This window comes from Hyperoodon ampullatus (assembly GCF_949752795.1).
Source record: "Hyperoodon ampullatus genome assembly, chromosome: 3".
Lineage (NCBI taxonomy): Eukaryota > Metazoa > Chordata > Mammalia > Artiodactyla > Ziphiidae > Hyperoodon > Hyperoodon ampullatus.
Window position 1 is genome coordinate 141,419,525 of NC_136916.1, and position 17,761 is coordinate 141,437,285.

Genomic DNA, 17,761 nt, shown 5'->3' on the forward strand with positions numbered 1-17,761 from the left:
TGAAGTAATCAGAGTGAAAAACAAATATTATATATTAACGCATATATGTGGAACCTAGAAAAATCATACAGATGAACCGGTTTGCAGGGCAGAAACAGAGACACAGATGTAGAGAACAAACGTATGGACAACAAGGGGGGAAAGTGGTGGGGGTGGGGGGATGAATCAGGAGATATTGGTTGACATATATACACTAATATGTATAAAATAGATAACTAATAAGAACCTGCTGTATAAAAAATAAATAAAATAAAATTCAAAAAAAATTTGCTAATGCTCATCTTCATACACACAGCAAAACAGCATGGAAGTGTGTTCATTAACTTTACAGTAGATAAATGCAATCCATGGGTTAAAAGGGCCAAGAACTGGACTTGACATCCCAACCCCTGCCTGTTCTCTTAATATGTGTCATTAGCCAAATCATTTCATCAAATGTTAGGGACCACAACTGAGATTTTACCCCTAATAGAAGTTATATATGTTGAATCTGTGAAGTTTAGAAAAAGGCAGAGGTAAATATTGTTTAGTGTTAACAGAAGAAAGTAAGCATTTCTTTTGGGAAAAGTCAACATTATTCTGGGCAAGCATAAAAGCATTTATTTCCACAATTCTCAGCATATTCCATTGGTGCTTATGGAATTCCTCACTAGTACATATTATATTTGGCTTTTAAGAGGGGGCTTCTGCTTTCTAAAGAGATCAGACCTGGGTGCCTTGCTAACACTGCTCTTAATTTCATATCACCAGTGACTGACAGACTCCAGTAATACTGAGACTAAAGGTTGACCTTCTCTTCCCATTAGAATTTTGAGAGGGTCTTGGGCACCAGTCTGGCACTGCCACTTATGAAACGCATCCTTGTCAACATCTCCATCACCACCATTATCCCCATCAGCACCACTAATCTTCACTAAGGCCTCACGTGGGATGGTCTCTATGCATTTAACACTCACAACAACTCTATGAGGAGGGTACTAGACCCTAAGCCCCATGAGGACATGAACCCATCTGTTTAATTCACTCCAAATAGTCTGGATTTAGACAAGTACCTGGCACTTAAGAGGTACTCCATGCATATTTACTGACTATTATATCATTTGTATATATACAAATGTATAAACTGAGACATAGTAAGTAAACTCATGTGCCCAAGATCATACTCTTGAACCAGAAGCTGGCTCTCTAGTTCTTACAAAGACAGATGTTGGAACATTCCCTAGGAAAGAGTATAGATGCTCTTTCACTATGGGTGTAAACAAAATTGCTTTTATTTCTGAATTGGGTGGAAGCTGTGGTCCACTTTTTCTGCCTGTAGTTGTTTAAGAGAGGAGCCATGTGTCTGGGACATGTTTTCCCTTTTCTCCTTTCACCAAAACAACAACTAAAGATTCATTCTAAATTCAATACCTACTGCTGGCAAAGAGAGAATTCAGGTACCCCTTGGAGAGTCCCAAATGTTACCGTTTCCCCTTACTATTTTTGGACAGGTTTTAACTAGTTAAAATGTATCTGCTCATAGTAATCCAATGGCAAGTCCACATTTTTTATCTTTAATTTCCCACGTAATATTTTATGTTTTTTGTTGTTTTTTTTGTGGTACGCGGGCCCCTCACTGTTGTGGCCCCTCCCGTTGCGGAGCACAGGCTCTGGACGCATAGGCTCAGTGGCCATGGCTCACGGGCCCAGCCGCTTGGCGGCATGTGGGATCTTCCCGGACCGGGGCATGAACCCGCGTCCTCTGCATCGGCAGGCGGACTCCCAACCACTGCACCACCAGGGAAGCCCCCAAGGAATGTTTTTAATTCCTCAAAAATGTAATCTTTGCAAATTCTTCTTAAAGATACATTCAAATGATCCCAGTAGTTATCAGAATTTAAAAAAATAATAAATTGGATACCTCTTTTCCTGCTACTTTACTCTCAGTACTTATTCCCCCATGGGTATCGGGTTCTGCTGCCAGAAAGGGAAGCAGCACACATTGCTTTAAAGTAATGAACTCTGCAGTATCAGTACTCAGTCATTCAATCAACAAACACCTCTGAAGTGCTGGAGCACAAAGAACAGTTGGATGTATGGGATAATAAACATTTATCTGTCTTTAAGAGCTTAACAGTCAATGTATGGGGACAGGGCATCTGTTCAATACGTATAACTCTACAAAGCAACATGCAGTAAATACTGAATAAATGACACAGTGGTGGGTGGTACCGGAGTACAGAGAAGGGAGAGATCACATGCAGCTGGAGCAAGGGGGAGGCAAATGGGGAAGGGGCAAAGCTGATCCTTGAGGAGGGAGCTGAAGTCATAGGATAGGTGACTAGTTGATTTAATAAAATAGCAATTCAAGTGCCACATATCTTTTTCCTTGTAATATATTCTTTTCCCAAGCTCTCCTCCATTTGTCTAAATCTCGATGATTTCACTGTTCCATATTTTAAAGATGTGATCTCAAATTTTAAGTTTTGAGAACAAAAGTCTTTTCATAATTCAATAAAGGAATACCTTTGCCCTTGTCTTGCATTTAAAATAACCACTTTTTTGCTGTATGAATTGCTATACTTTGCCTTTATTATAAGGCTGGTCATTCCTTTTTTCTCTTTTTGGCCACACCACATGCGGAACTTCCCTGACCAGGGATCAAACCTGTCCCCGCTTCAGTGGAAGCACAGAGTCTTAACCACTGGACCACCATGGAAGTCCACCCTGGTCATTTATTTTAGCTTGACTTTATTTTGGTGAGGCATTAACTGCATTTCTGATATTCTTTAATCAAAATAAATCAACTGCATCTTTGACAAACTGGAACACATCTGAGTGTTGAACACTGTCTGAAATCTAGACTAGAATAGCATATTTAAATTGGGCATATTTTTTCAAAGAGGATTTGGACAAAATGAGAAAATGCCTGAATAATTTAAAGTTCTATGGCATCAATTATGAATTTATTTCTGGGATATGGATATTTGACCCTGGAATATACAGCGGTGCCTGTGCTTCCAGAGATTGATGTGTTTGTCTTATAAAGTTTGTTCAAAAGCTGGAAATACAAATCTCTTGTATCCTGTTTGGTATAGTAAAGCCAGCTTACCCTCCAAACATCAGATACACTTTCATATAATTGCATTTGTTGCAAGTCTTTTCTGCTGACAGACTTGCCCTGATTGATTTTTTGAATTTTTAAAGTCATCTCTCTCCCTCTCTCTCTCTTTCTGCATTGTTTGAGCTTCATTACTGTTGTCAACCTCCACAGAATTTCTGGTTCATAATTAAAATACCCCTCTAAAAGGAGTGTGCCAAGTAGAATGACCTAGGAATGCAACAACAGAGATTTTTCAGCTTGGCAAAACTACCAAATCCAAAGACGCAGACCTACTAGAGAACGGACTTGAGGACATGGGGAGGGGGAAGGGTAAGCTGGGATGAAGTGAGGGAGTGGCATGGACATATACACACTACCAAATGTGAAATAGATAGCTAGTGGGAAGCAGCCACATAGCACAGGGAGATCAGCTCCATGCTTCGTGACCACCTAGAGGGGTGGGATAAGGAGGGTGGGAGGGAGACACAAGAGGGAGGGGATATAGGGATATATGTATATTTATAGCTGATTCATTTTGTTATACAGCAGAAACTAACACACCATTGTAAAGCAATTATACTCCAATAAAGATGTTAAAAACAAAACAAATCTACTTTCATTGTTTTCTCACCAGAGCAAATGTCCACATTAAGCCCTTTTTTGCAAACACTCTGGAGAAGTCAGCTACATTAGAATGTAGGGGATGAGGCCCTGTCAGGCAGCTTTCTTTGCTCCCCACCGCATACTCACTCCCAACAGCCCTCAGAAAAAGTCCTCCTAGTGTGTTATTTCAGTAACAAGCGACTCTGTGACTGCCAGGTGTGGAACATTGCCATTAACAAGCCAGCAGTCAGCCTCCTTTTATGGAGTCATAAATCCAGCAGGCTGGATCTGATCTTCCATGCTTGGTTTTTGCTGGCATAACAGACCCTTCCCCATGTGACAGCACACTCTACAGTGGCTAAGTAGGTCATCCTACATCCTGGTTTCTGAATTTCCAAGCATTAGGAAACACTATTTTCTCACTCAGGAGGGTGCACGCATCTTCTTGTCACGGTAAACTCACTTTCAAAGGACCTGTGTTACATGTCACCCATTTAACATGCTAGAATTATGATGCCATCCACAACCATATCTCAACTAGTTGCTAAGGCAGCTGTTAAAAGAGGGAAGCAAATTCCTGGACAGGGTTCAATGCCCCACATTACCTCTCTGTGCTGCCTTCAGGGAAAACTGGCTACTTTTTACATGCAGAATTAGCAGTTACAGTTTTTACCCTGCAGTTTCCATTCCAGAGTGTGAGCTTCCTAAGGGAAAGTGCCTCTGCTGAACTTCTACTGATGACATCACTCTCTAGAGGATAAAACTGCGGACACAGAACAAACCCCAGTAAAATCAATGCCAACTCCTAAAAGTGTTGGGTGAATCAAGTATAACCTGATTCAGAAAGAAGAGGCAGAAAATGAAGGCCTTTCTCTGGGAGAAAATACTGCCGCTTCTCTGGGTCATCTGAGTGTCTCTGCTTATTTAGTAGAACAACTTGATTTGATTCCTTTGGGAAAAGATTAGTGGATCAGAATGTCAAAATCTGTGAAATGCACCTCCCAGCTGGGAAAGAAAATGAACATTCCAGGAAGGCAGATTCTATTTGGGTCATAACAGTCAACTATTACAAATTAAATCTAACCACAGAGCAGTTCTCCATTTTCGCATCTGTAAAATGTATATAATGCTTTAAAAGGCTTTTTATTTTATATAAACTGATATGTTTTATTACAATATTTATTTTACTTTATTGGCAATAATCTGAATTCTCTGAATTCACAATAAGCATCTTGAAACCCCTCTTCTGAATAACCAAATTCTTCTCAAAATATGTCCTGTCATAAAGTGTTACAAAGCTACTTCTCAAAATCAGTGTGGAAGGCTTTTGAACACATGTCTTTTGAACTCTATATTTTCTCAGGTACCTCAGAGGACAGAAAAGCCTGAGTCAGTGGATCCCACTTAAAAAGTGAAGGGAAGAAATCCCAATAATAACAAACTATATGATCAAATTTAGGTGTTGTCTTGGGGACTGACGAGGAAGGAACTCCCCCAAAAGAACTCTGCCTAAAAATTCATTAAAATACAGATCTATAAACAGATCCAAATTTGATATTTTACATACGACCACATCCATTGACTTCTTTTTCCAGAAGAGAGAAGGAAAAAGAGACAAAAGAAAATAACAAGTTAGGATGGGAAAAATTGCATGCATTCCAAATTTAAATCAATACCAAAAGGCATTAGGGAAGAAAATATGTACATTTCAGCCTTAATATTAATAGAAATCCTTGCTTCTTGATTCAAAAGGAATATTTTCCTTTAAATGAAGATGGTGTGATATAGCACCGGGCTTTCAGTGGTCCCTCATCAAATATTAATTGTTGAGAATTCAGAAGTGGTAGACATATTGGAAATAAACAGTCTGGCATCCAGTTATGATACTCCTAGAAAGGCACTACCGTCAGGCAGAATTCAGCTCTAAAATAAAACAAAGGATTGTTTCAAATGATTGTTGGCTACTTTGAGAATTCCCAAGAAAAATAATTTATAAAATGTCTACCTTCTTATGTTAGTTGACTATTCTTCGGTCTACTTCAGGCTTATTCATTTCCTTCTTGTTTACTACTAATATACATACTTTCTTGCAATCAGAATAAACTCCAGTGTTGGAAAAAGTCAACAGACAGTATCATCTACTGTCAAGTTATGCTGGTAAATTATTGAATCTAGCCCCCGCTCTAAAACAGGAAACTCTGTCCTTAACTAACTGCTTTGTAGGCATTATTGAAGAGTGAGAGATCTGTGAACCTATGTCCTGGTAACTAAATGTGGAAAAGTTTCTTTTCTATCTGGAAGCAGACCAACAGAGAGCTCTAAATAGAAGCAGCTTAAGGGCTCAAAAGACTGCATAATTAGGTCTCTGCTTTACCTAAATGCACATGACAAACTTCTGGAATTGCTGAAAATCTGCTCCTTTTTACCACCAACAGTGAAATGAGAGCCACTTGGAGTTGGGAAACTGAGGCTGGAGCCTCAGAGCAGCTATCAGCTCTGTGGCCATGAGCAAGTCACCTTATCTCTCTTTGTTCACTTCCCTACAGTGTTGATTTGAAGCTCAAATGAGATAATGCCTGTGGTGTGCAAACTACATCAGTTTAGAGGTGAAAGTTCTACAAACCATAATGTATACGCAGAGCTACTGCCAGCAGGGCCACAGTGAATCTGCAATCCTGATGCTCAATTGAGGTCATGAGAGTTATAACAACACTCTGCTCAGATTCAAGTGTGGTATACAGATTCTTCAAAGGAAACTGTGAGAAAAAAGTTTGCTCTTCAAAGTTATTTAGAATAAGATTAAGGCAGTATTCTGGTAAACCTAGCCCCTGGCATCAGGCGATCTTAATTCACTCAACAGTGATAAAATTGTTGTACTATTCTGAAAGCACTATCATTGTGCAGAATCTGCAGGCATAAATGGTTAGAAACTGCAGCTGGAAGTTAACTCTAATTGTGATTTAACACTAGTTAGTAACGGTCATTTTCATAATCCTATTTTCATAAGGCTCTTTGCCAAAGTTGTCAAGGGTACCATTTGCTTCTCTGAATGACCGCGATTATTCTGTGCTGGGCAACGTGTCTGATTCACGTTTCATTCCTTCAATTAGCAGGCACTACAGGCACTCTTCTGGTCATTGGCAATAAAGAGATTATAGAAAATACCTACTTTATGAAGCTCATTGTTCTGTTGAAAAAACAAAAACGTAAATAGGAAACCAAAGTACCGCAATCAATGCTGTGAGAGAAGTAAGCGTAGATACTATAGAATACTTGAGTTTTATGGAGACCATATATCTTTTGTTCCAACTGTGGACAATGTTTTTACTAGTGTCTTTTTCATGGGATAAAAACCATGGATTTGTGGAATGAATGTGCTCCCATATTTTGTTTAGCTGATATGGGGGGGGGGGGGAAGAAGGTAGTGAAGTTGGAACTTCCATTATCACATTCCTAGACTATTTCTTCAAAGATGCCAGTAATGACTATTGAAATACATGTAGTTTGCACCACATGTACACCAAGCAAATACTTTAGGCCTGTTTGATATCCAATTTCAGTATGTTTTCCATCCACAAAAGGTAATTGCTGTAGAGATGCTTCATTGCTCACAGAAAAAAAGACATTCTGTGCCACTGGATTTCCCATGATAAGAATGCTTTTGGGAAAGAAAAAACATTGCTTAGTTCTGAGCCTGTGCTAATTCAAGAGTGAGTCTAAACTGCGATTTCTTACCACTGGAACATTAAAATATAGGACTGATACTACACTCATCCATAAAATTGCCAGCTGGCTTCAGTTGCCCTCTACTTAAAAACAGTGCCACCTGTGGAAAAGGACTCTGGCTTTACGGGGTGAAAAGAATGCTACAGGTACCTCTATTTCTGATTTTCCAATTTAGAATTGGTATTGGTCATTCTTGGAAATATTTCTAAGTTTAAATGGGAATCTTAAATCACTGTAGGAGTGCAAGAATATTTTGCAAGTATTGATAATTATGCATTGCCTAGAAGTTATAAAAATCAATGCTGAATAGTGATACTGCAGCACTTCCCCAGTAATACAGACCTATATCAGCCACAACTGTTGATTTTAGAGTATTTCTAAAAATTACTCCTTCACATTTAATTTAAAAAAAAACAGGGTCGTTATGGACTGAATTTTTGCTTCCTACCTGCCCTCCCAATTCATATATTGAAACCCTAACCCCTAGTGTGGCTGTACTTAAAGGTGCGGCTCCTAAGGAAGCAATCAAGTTTAAATGAAGTCATAAGAGTAGGCCCCTGATCCAGTGGAATCCTTATACAGTAAAAAGAGACACAAGAGAGTTCACGCTCTCTTCCCCACACACACGCCCGGAGAAAAGGCCATGTGAGAACACAAGAAGACAGCCGTCTGCAACCCAAGGGGAGAGTTCTCACCAGACGCCAACCCTGCCAGCACCTTGATCTTGGACTTATAGCCTCCAGACTGTGAGAAAATAAATTTCTGTTTAACCACCCAGACTGTGTTAGTTTGTTATGGCTGTCTGAGCAGACTAATACAAGGGTTAAATGAATACTGTTGAGGTGTTCCAGATTATCCTGTGTCTTGACCTAAGGGATTCAGAAATGTATGGTAAAAAGGAGTATCAACCAGGAGCAAGATAAGTCTCTGAAGCAACAGTGGAGGCATTTCTTTGAGACTACAACTAAAGGGTAAGCATCAGTTTGGCATCATTTTGGATCAATGTCCAATGGGCTCCACTCCATAAACACGCCTCCAAGTGTCCTCTCTCTAATTCCTTCAGCAATGAGTTGTGACAACACTCGTGAGATGTTGCCACGAAGGATGCTCATTATGGACTCAGTGTCCAGTGGTTTTATTGGAGTTTAGCCACACAGGTATCCTGTCTGGCACATACTAAAACGCCACACTCCTTGAAGGAAAGTAAACGTTTAGCATAAGCCACACTGTTTGGATAAGTAGCAGGTACCGTGAGCCACTCTTATGAGTGGTGGGAACTCTCTTGAAGTTCAAGTTCTCAGATGCCAGCCAAGGGCCCACTTTGTAAGCAGTTCTTTCAAAGCCCAGCAGTCAGGCTTGCTACATTTACTCTTTTTACACAATGGTAAAGATCACTGTGTAACAGGAGGCAGAATGAGCAGAAGTGCAGTGATTACGTTTAACATCTGATTAGAATTCTTTAAGATTTACATATCACCCATGCTGGTTGTGCTGTGTGCCTTCTCAGACCCGTCCCTGAGGGCTGGTCCTCAAGTTAATAAATACCATTTAGTCATTCCAGGAAATGGTATCTTGAATAGGTAAAATGAATAAATCATAAATAAAATCAGCAAGTGAGTCAACCTACCTCTGTTGCTGTCCTATGCCTTTTCTGAATATGTTTAAACATATTGGAAACTATAGAACTGTCTTCTTATTATTGAAAAACATATACCAACCAGTCCTTTTGCTCAACTTAGTCCAGTTTCTGACTCTCATATGGGGGATCTTAATCTCCAGCAGTCTGGTAAAGCCTGTGAAATAGGCCTCATTCCAGAAGAGCTGCTTTAAATGCACAATATAAAATACATAGTGTTGCAAAGGAAACATATTGTATTGAAATTCGGTTATCAAATTTTAAAACTAATTTGCAAGATAGTAATCTATGTGCTTTTCTATTAACACAATAACATTATTATCACAGCAGGTCTAATAACTATCATAATTATTAAGTACTGATGAGTGCAAACAACATTTTAGGATGTCTTCAACAAAAACATTATGCTATGAAAATATCTGTAATGTCTTTTGGTACTTCTAATAACACTGTAGTTTGTTATCAACTTTCATAATTGAAAAAAAGGCTAAATTTCACTTAGAAATTAAAGAAAATAACGATATAATAATTTTTCTCATCCAAATTTACAGGATGCAGGGAAAAATTTCAGGCTCCTAGTATCATAAGATCAGGGGTTCTTTAAATCATTCCATTCAGTTCACAAACAGTTGACCAAGGGCAAGCAGATCTGTTTTGTTTGACTATAGTGTTTTCAAAGACAAAGTAAATTAGTTACCAAACTCATGTGATTTCACATAAAAATTCATACTTCTGGCTTCTCTGAAAAAAAATATGCAGACCAAGCAACAGTGGGCTGGTATTCCAAGGCAATGTACAAGCAGACTGAGTAGCAGCAGCCCTTCTACATATGGTGTGAACTTTCCAGTCTTCATAGCCACAGAGCCTTGCCTTACTCACGTGTGTTATCTACCTGGCTCCTGTAGCCACCTCTTTTTTTGTTTTGTTTGTTTGGATTTTGTTTTTGTGTGCAGCCACCTCTTATATATGGCATTTTCCATTTCATTATGACCCTCTTTGCTGGGTGGCAATCAGTAGATATTTGCTTTCTAACAAAGGGGAAGAATTCTATTTGCATACTTACTGTCATCCCCATCTAACTTCTAGTCCTCTACTCTCAGTTACTGACACACTAAGGACCATAAGAAACCACCTGTGTTAGTAAAGTTTCACTGAAGCACAACTATCCTCTTTTATTTATATACTATCTTTGGCTGCTGCTACGGACTGAACTGTGTTCCCCTAAAATCAATATGTTGAAGCCCTAATCCCCCAGTAGGATGATATTTGAAGAAAGAGTCTTGGGGAGATAATTGGGTTTAGATGAGGCCATGAGGGTCCTCATGATAAAATTAGTGTCTCTGTAAGAAGAGACCTGGGAGAAATTGCTTCCTCTCTCTATCTCTCTCCACCATATGAGGGCACAACAAGAAGGCAGACATTGCCAAACCAGAAATAAAAGAGCCCTTATCGGGGAACCGAATTGACCAGCGCCTTGATCCTGGACTTCGCAACCTCCAGAACTGTGAGAAATAAATTCTTGTTGGTGAAGCCACCCAATCTATGGTGTTTTGTAATAGCAGCCCAAGTTAAGACAGCTAATATCACGCTGCAATTTTGGGGTTGAGTAGTTGAGACAGAAACTATATGGCCCTCAAATTCTAAAATATCTACTTTTTTCTGGTCCTTGCCAGAAAAATTTTGCCAACCCCTGCTCTAGTTTTTGGATGAAATTACCAGTTATAGTTCTAGAAATTTTATAGAGAGGGACCTAAGGATGGTTAGTGGGAGATATATCTGCATAACAAACGTCTTATTTCTCCTGAATGGAGATGGAGGCAAGCAGCTAAAGCATTACCAAATTCCTTCCTACTACAGCCACTGAGAACTAAACACTACAGAGCCACTGTATGTGCTTATGTGGCTGGAGCTGTAATCCATGAAGCCTGAAAACCTGAGTCCCAAATCTGCTCCCCCAACTTGGAGCTAGCCGTTAATTAATGGTTATGATAGCTAGGAGATATCAATAGCATGCTAAGGACATAGTCTTGATTCTACAATTCACAACCAATGTTCACTGAAAGAATGCTGAAAATAGTAGCAATAAGAACAAAATACTTTTGTTAATAGCTCAATGGGGGAATGAAGTTAAAGTAATTGAGTGAATGAGAAACTCTGTACATTGTTGAGAGTGTGCCTGTAGGGTATTGTTGTAGGGGAAAAAAGTCAGCTATTTTGACAAACAAAAGCAACATGGTATAATCTAAAGAATATGGGTTTTAGAATCAGATAGAGATGGACTCTGACCCGTAATTTATTTGGCAACTTGCTGTCTCACTCTCAGAACCTCAACCTCTCATCAATGAAATGGAGATTATACTGCCTCGTCTGTGGGTTGTCGATATTTAATAAGATTAATTATTATATGCAAAATATGTTGAAGTTCATGGCTATAAAATAGGCTCTCAAAATTGTAGCTATTCTCATGAATCATTTTTTTACAGTTTCTCTTCTTTATGAAAATACTTTTTTTCTGAGAATAAAGTGACACTGATTAGCAATACACCCACATTCAAGTTATTGAAACCATCTATCAATTGCAAAAGGGCAAGAAATATTTTTTAAAAGTAAACAAACAAAAAACCTGACACATGTTATAACAAGGAACAAGGGAAGAAGCCATGTGATATAACTAGCACACTGGCACCTACAGAGGCAGGAGCTCCATTCCTGGGTCCCATTAAAAAAAACAGCATGAGTTTTCTGTCTCTAACACCATCAGAGATAGGCACGCTGGTATGTATGCTCAGCTCTTATAACCAATGTGTGTGTGTGTGCGCATGTGTAATGTGCACATGCTCAGATGTGTGAAAGAGAAAAAGAGATGATAGAGCTTTGTGATTAACTCATCTTGAAGAACCAAAATTTATTTGCCACTGCTGAGTTGTCTTAATTATCCCTCTTTGACACCTTTCATTGCAAATATATCAGTCAGTTACTTAATATTAATTTCTTTAGGTCTGAGTTCCCTCATGTGTTTGAAGGGAAAATAACTGCCCTTTTTTCCCCACAAGAATATTATAAACATCAGATGAGACGATGTGTAGAGAACAGTGCTTTGAGGAGGACAGTGACAAATAACATCTGTCCTGAGGACTGTAAGGACAGATCTGAGTTTTGGTAAACTTGTAGTATGTGGGCAGATTCTAAAACTGGCAAAATGTATATTGGGAAGATTTAATAAGACATAAGAGTTTCAAATACCCACCAGGTAGCCTTGTAGAAGAGAAGGTAGAACATAGACCTAAGGAGACATATTTCTGTGTAATACTAGACAGGACTCCAATTTCCCTAATGAATGAGCAGGTGTCCTGTTTGGTACCCCTCTTCCAGGTTTATCATACCTTAACTCTCAATTACTTGTACAAATAGATGTTTCACATATTTGCATTTCACATAATATTCACACTTGGCTGTCATCTCCTTGAGCGTGGGGACTGTGTATTTAGTCCTCGTGCTCTCTACAGCTCTTTACATTTTGTCTTGCAGGTTGTGGATGCTCAATAACTATTTGCTAACAAAATATAAACTGAAACTGCTATTCATATATAAATCAAGTGTTGTGACACTAGTATGAATATGACTCCTGAAGTCTTATCCTCTCTTAGAGCCCTGAGTAGAGAATTACGTTGATTTGCTTACTTATGCACATATCTTTGTTGCTGCAGTAAAGATGTTAAATTGTCTCTTGGATTGATTTTTTTCTCCATGTTAACTAGCAGGAAGGTTCTATTTAAGGGATTAGTGGAAGGGAAGCCTTGTTATTTCAAAATACTTCATCATAGACAGGTAATCATCTTAGATGAAATTCCTTAAGTGCTATTATCCAAACATCTATTTCACTGTTGGCAATAAAAGAGCCCTCGCCAATGTCCAATGGCCTATAAGTCATAGATAGGAAATTTCTTTATGCAAATTAAATTTGTGCCACACTCATCAATAAAAAAGAAAACAGCAAGAAGATTAAAATTGCAGCAGCCATGCGAAGTAAAGGATTCCTAAATCTATTTATAGGATATGTCAGTATGGCTAATTATTTTTTGAGATAGTGTGTTTGAAAGAATTAATGGGGAATGAGCTTTATGAATTGACTATTAAATGAGAGGGAGGGTGTAAAGAGAATCAGGAATATAAAGTAGGCAACCAGTTTGATTAACCTTACTAGCTTTAAAATATCCACATAATAAAGTAAGAGACACTGATATTAATTTTATGGCAGTATTATAAACCCCAAGAATTAACTAATTATATTATAGTACAGTTTGTTTCTCCTCAAGCATATTTTTCATTTTGCACTTAAATGATAAAGATTCAAATCTTTACTCATGTACTCAGGGTTTTTGTCCCCTCTTTAAAAAGTAAACAAAATATAAAGAAAGGGGGAAAAATCAGGTCACTTTGCATTGATGGGAATGTGCTACTACGAAATAAAATCACTTTACCACTCTTCAACTAATAGCATATAAGGTATTAACCCTCTAGATACTAATGAGTGGAAGTGGGTCCAGACAACATACCCGTTTCCTTAGATTGCAAGTAAGAGTGAGATTCCTTGAGAATGAGTTTGCAAAAGCTGTATAAAAGTCCAGGACTTTAAGCAAGGCTTCTCGCTTGATGATGTGGAGGTCACAGTATGTCAGTGCTCGGACATTGGCACAGGCATGAGCAAGGGTGGTTTCCTTCCAGAAGATGTCTCCAAATACATCCCCTTTCCCTGGAAAACAATTAAGATATAGATATTCAAGTATCTACACTTGCTTTTATCCTAGTCACGATATTTTATTCAGTTTCATATATGGTATTGATCGTCTAGCATAATTTGGAGTCTAAGTATATAACACCATCTATATACAAGTAACAATGTACAACATTTTCATATAATATGTAAAGTAACATCATCTTAAATTCAGTTCTTGAAGGAAATCTGGAGTGGCCTGAATAAATGAAATCCAACAGAGAAGCCAAGAACCTCATTTTAACAAATAGTTTCATTATCTTCTGCCACCTTAGCTTTTTGCATTCTGACCAGAAGGAGCAAAGGTGACGTCTTAGGCTCATCCTTTCTTCTGCTCCTTCTGCTAGAAGTGACAGTAAGAGGCAATATACAAGGATATTACAGCCTTTATAAGTCTGGAACTGACTCAACATATGTTAAACATACATTATTCAGCAACTAAGTCTTGTGCTCCAGGCAAACAAAACCTCACCATCACTGATTCCTAAAGGATATCCTTCTCTTTTCACCAAGCCAAACTTTATTCAAGGCCTCAGGGCCAGCGAGAGAGCTCTAGTCCATAATAATAGAGCCGAAGAGGCTAAATTGGGTAAAACATGGAGGCCCAGATTTGCTATGCCATAAACAGTTCCATAAAGGGCGCTGTACTGTAGTCAAATGTGGATGTCTTTTTAAAATTCTAGAATTCTAGAACACAGGAATCAACTATTCACTTCAGAGCAACGCCCACTGGTGACCTGAAATCAATAGTTCACCATCCTGAGTCAAGAGTACTTAGTTGCCCAAACAAAGGGAAATGAAGAAGCTTCAGAGCTTAAGTTCTGAAAGGCTTTTCTGCTGAGGCAATTCCATAAGTGTCCCTGGCTTCTGAAGGGCTGTCAACTGTGTTCTCTGTTCTTCTGTAGGAAAGGGAAAGTTTTAAAGAGAAAAAAGACAGGGAATATTTCTAGGTGTAAAAAAAAAACTCTTCCTAGAGCCACGCTACCAAAGATTTATTCTTTCTGCACTCTAACCACAGAGATGAGTGAATATCTGCTCTCATTATTAAGATTAAAGTCAGAACTGACAGGAAAAAAGAAGAAGAAAGACTACTTGTAACACCTCAGGCCAGTCAGACCACTGGAAAGAAAAGATAGTGTGTAACCAGAGAAATAAGAGAGAGGGGAAGGGAGAGAGAACAAGACAGAGACACAGAGAGAGACAGAGAGAGAGAGGCTGAGGCTGACTGAGATTACAGATTCTTTGCCCACCCCACACAGGCAGTTTGGAAATCCTTAGAGAACCACGAGGCACTCTGGTATGGAGAGAGAAAACATATATATTATTGAGGAGGTGGTTAAAACCACCATGTGATCAAATGATCAGCATAAAATAACCATAATAGATATTTAATACATCTTGAGCAGTATCATTTGTTACCTGACCCTCCCCAAATTCCTTTTAGTTCATGACACTGATGAATGACTTAAATGTCTCACAGTCATATATTTGTCCAAGGAAGGATAACTAGAGACCTGAGAGTCAAATAAGGTGTCTGAGGTTATACAGCATCAAAGTAACATAAGGGAGACTTTAACTACAGAAATTTAAAAGATAAACCTTACCTCCACTTAGATGAATTTCAGAAATCCATAAACGGCATTACTTTTAAACTAGTAATTCCAATTATAGGTATTTACTCTAATTGCATTCTCAGAAGTACCAAAACTGCTTATAAGAATGTTCACTGATGAAGTGATATTTATAATAGCCATAAAAGGTAGAAACAAGATAAATGTGAATGAAAACATAAATAAATTATGGAATATTATGCAGCCACTAAATATCATAAATTTTTTAAAGTAACAGAGAAATGTTCACATTATGTAAAATAACAAAACCAGGATATCAAATCATACATATAGTATTATCTCATTTTATACACCCTCTTCTCCCCAGAAACACACACATGTATACACAAAGCGAATGCATCAAATAGTAGGTTTTCTCTCATTACAGGCTAATGGATGAGTTTTATTATGTCTTATAATTTACTTGCATTATTTTTTAAACAGAAGAGATCAACAGCTATTATATTTTCTTAGTCCCCCGTGCTATGGAAATAACAGGGCATTGATCCACTTCCTGTTCCTTTTCCTCTATTGTCATTATTACTCTTTTTATACTGGCTTTTATCTTGAAGAGAGAAAAATGATTACATTTCTCTCTGATTCATTTCTGAAACACTTTCTCAAGTTATCATTTATAATACAAGCTCTGACCCATTTATAAGTACTCATCACTTTTCAACTAATTGATTTTCATGTATAGTAACCACAATAATAATTACTAGTGCCTTTGACTCAGTAATTTCACTTCTGGAAATCAATCAAAAGATTTAGAACAAACACATGTAATATTCACTGGAGTGCTATTAATCATAACTTCAGATTGGCAAAAATAAATAAATAAAATATCCAACGAAAACAGAAATCTATATCTATCTATAAATTCATATAGAATTAAAACTAGTTTCAGAACTAACATGAATACAAATCTTATAATGTTAAATAAAAAAATAAAGATACAAAGAATGATTATGGTTATAGCTATAATAAAGTACATTAAAAAGTACATAAAATAAAGTACATAAAAATGAAACTGAAACTCTAAGACTAAAAGAATTTTCAATTAAAAGTCTACTATTTCTTAATTTCTTAAAGAAAAATAATCTTGATAGGGCCAAAATATATTGTTTTATTATTCTATATTATTCTATATAGTATATTCTATGTTATTATTAATTTGTTGATTGATAATAAATTGTGTTAAAAATCAAAAAGGATATAAGACTAAAAGAAAATGCACATAGCTATTACAGCGATTGGCTTCAAGTGATGTGCTTATTGTTTTCCTTCTTTCTACTTTTTGTTTTCTAAATTTTTCTGTAATGAATCTTTTATTTTAAAATAGCAATTATTTTCACAGATGTGTTTCCTTATACTTTTTAATAAAACAGGTACACAGATCTGCAGAACAGTAAATATTCATTGATTGATAAGTGTATCATCAATAGGTAAAAAATACTCAATATATATATAAATTTCCCCTTGCCATATATAGACCATTTTAAATTGTGGAGGTCTTCAAATATCTGTTATATGTTTTATTTTACCTAATGATGAAATTAAAATTCTCACCATATTTCTATCAAAAATTTTAAATTTAAGTTATTTATCTTTTTTACTATCATGGGGAAATAAAAAGTCTATGAGGCTGAAAAGTAACACAAAAATTTAACTGACTCAACCAAAGTAAAACTTATCCTCTGCTCCTCTCCCTAAAAATGTTTAGAGAAACATAGCGAAATTAATCAATGTGAATTATTCTGCTCCAAACATCAGAACTCACATTACATATAAACAATACTAATTGTTTTATAACATAGAATTTCCATTAGGATACACAATATATCAATTAGACATTAATCTAATCAACCATTTCAAACTATTTTGCTTTATCCAGTTTTCTATATCACCTAATAGTCACTCAATTCACAACAAACATTTAAGGAACTTGTGGAAAGATAGTTGTCTTGTAAATCAGTTAATTTATGAGCTGGCTAATGTTCTTCAGGAAATATTATGCACATTTACACTGAGTAATGTGCAGGAATCACAGCTGTGAAGACATGTGGTTATGCATGGACTATCTAATAGAGAAGCGTCCTTTTTTTTTCATCACAAAGATTTTGCACACTTTCAGGACTGGGAAATCCTGTTCATCCTCATAACTATAGAATATTTGATGCTAGTTTTTAGGTCAGTTCCCACTGGGTGCAAGTAGTCTCAGCTAGAAACATTTTAGAGTTTGAGAAAAGTAACCTTCCCCCAAAGCCCTAAAATTACTAGAAAAGCTCACACTCAACATGAAAGTTGTTGTTTGGTCTATTTATATTTTC

General features: G+C 37.2%; 1 protein-coding gene across 1 annotated transcript in view; it reads right to left on the reverse strand.

Annotated features, from left to right (window-relative positions):
* KCNH5 (potassium voltage-gated channel subfamily H member 5) overlaps positions 1-17,761 on the reverse strand; it is a gene marked incomplete at both ends in the record, with an annotated part of 361,648 nt that overhangs the window by 45,633 nt on the left and 298,254 nt on the right. The window contains one exon of the mRNA XM_079700833.1: positions 13,604-13,800. Coding sequence (XP_079556959.1) covers positions 13,604-13,800 — 197 coding nt within the window. The remainder of the gene's footprint in view (positions 1-13,603; positions 13,801-17,761) is intronic.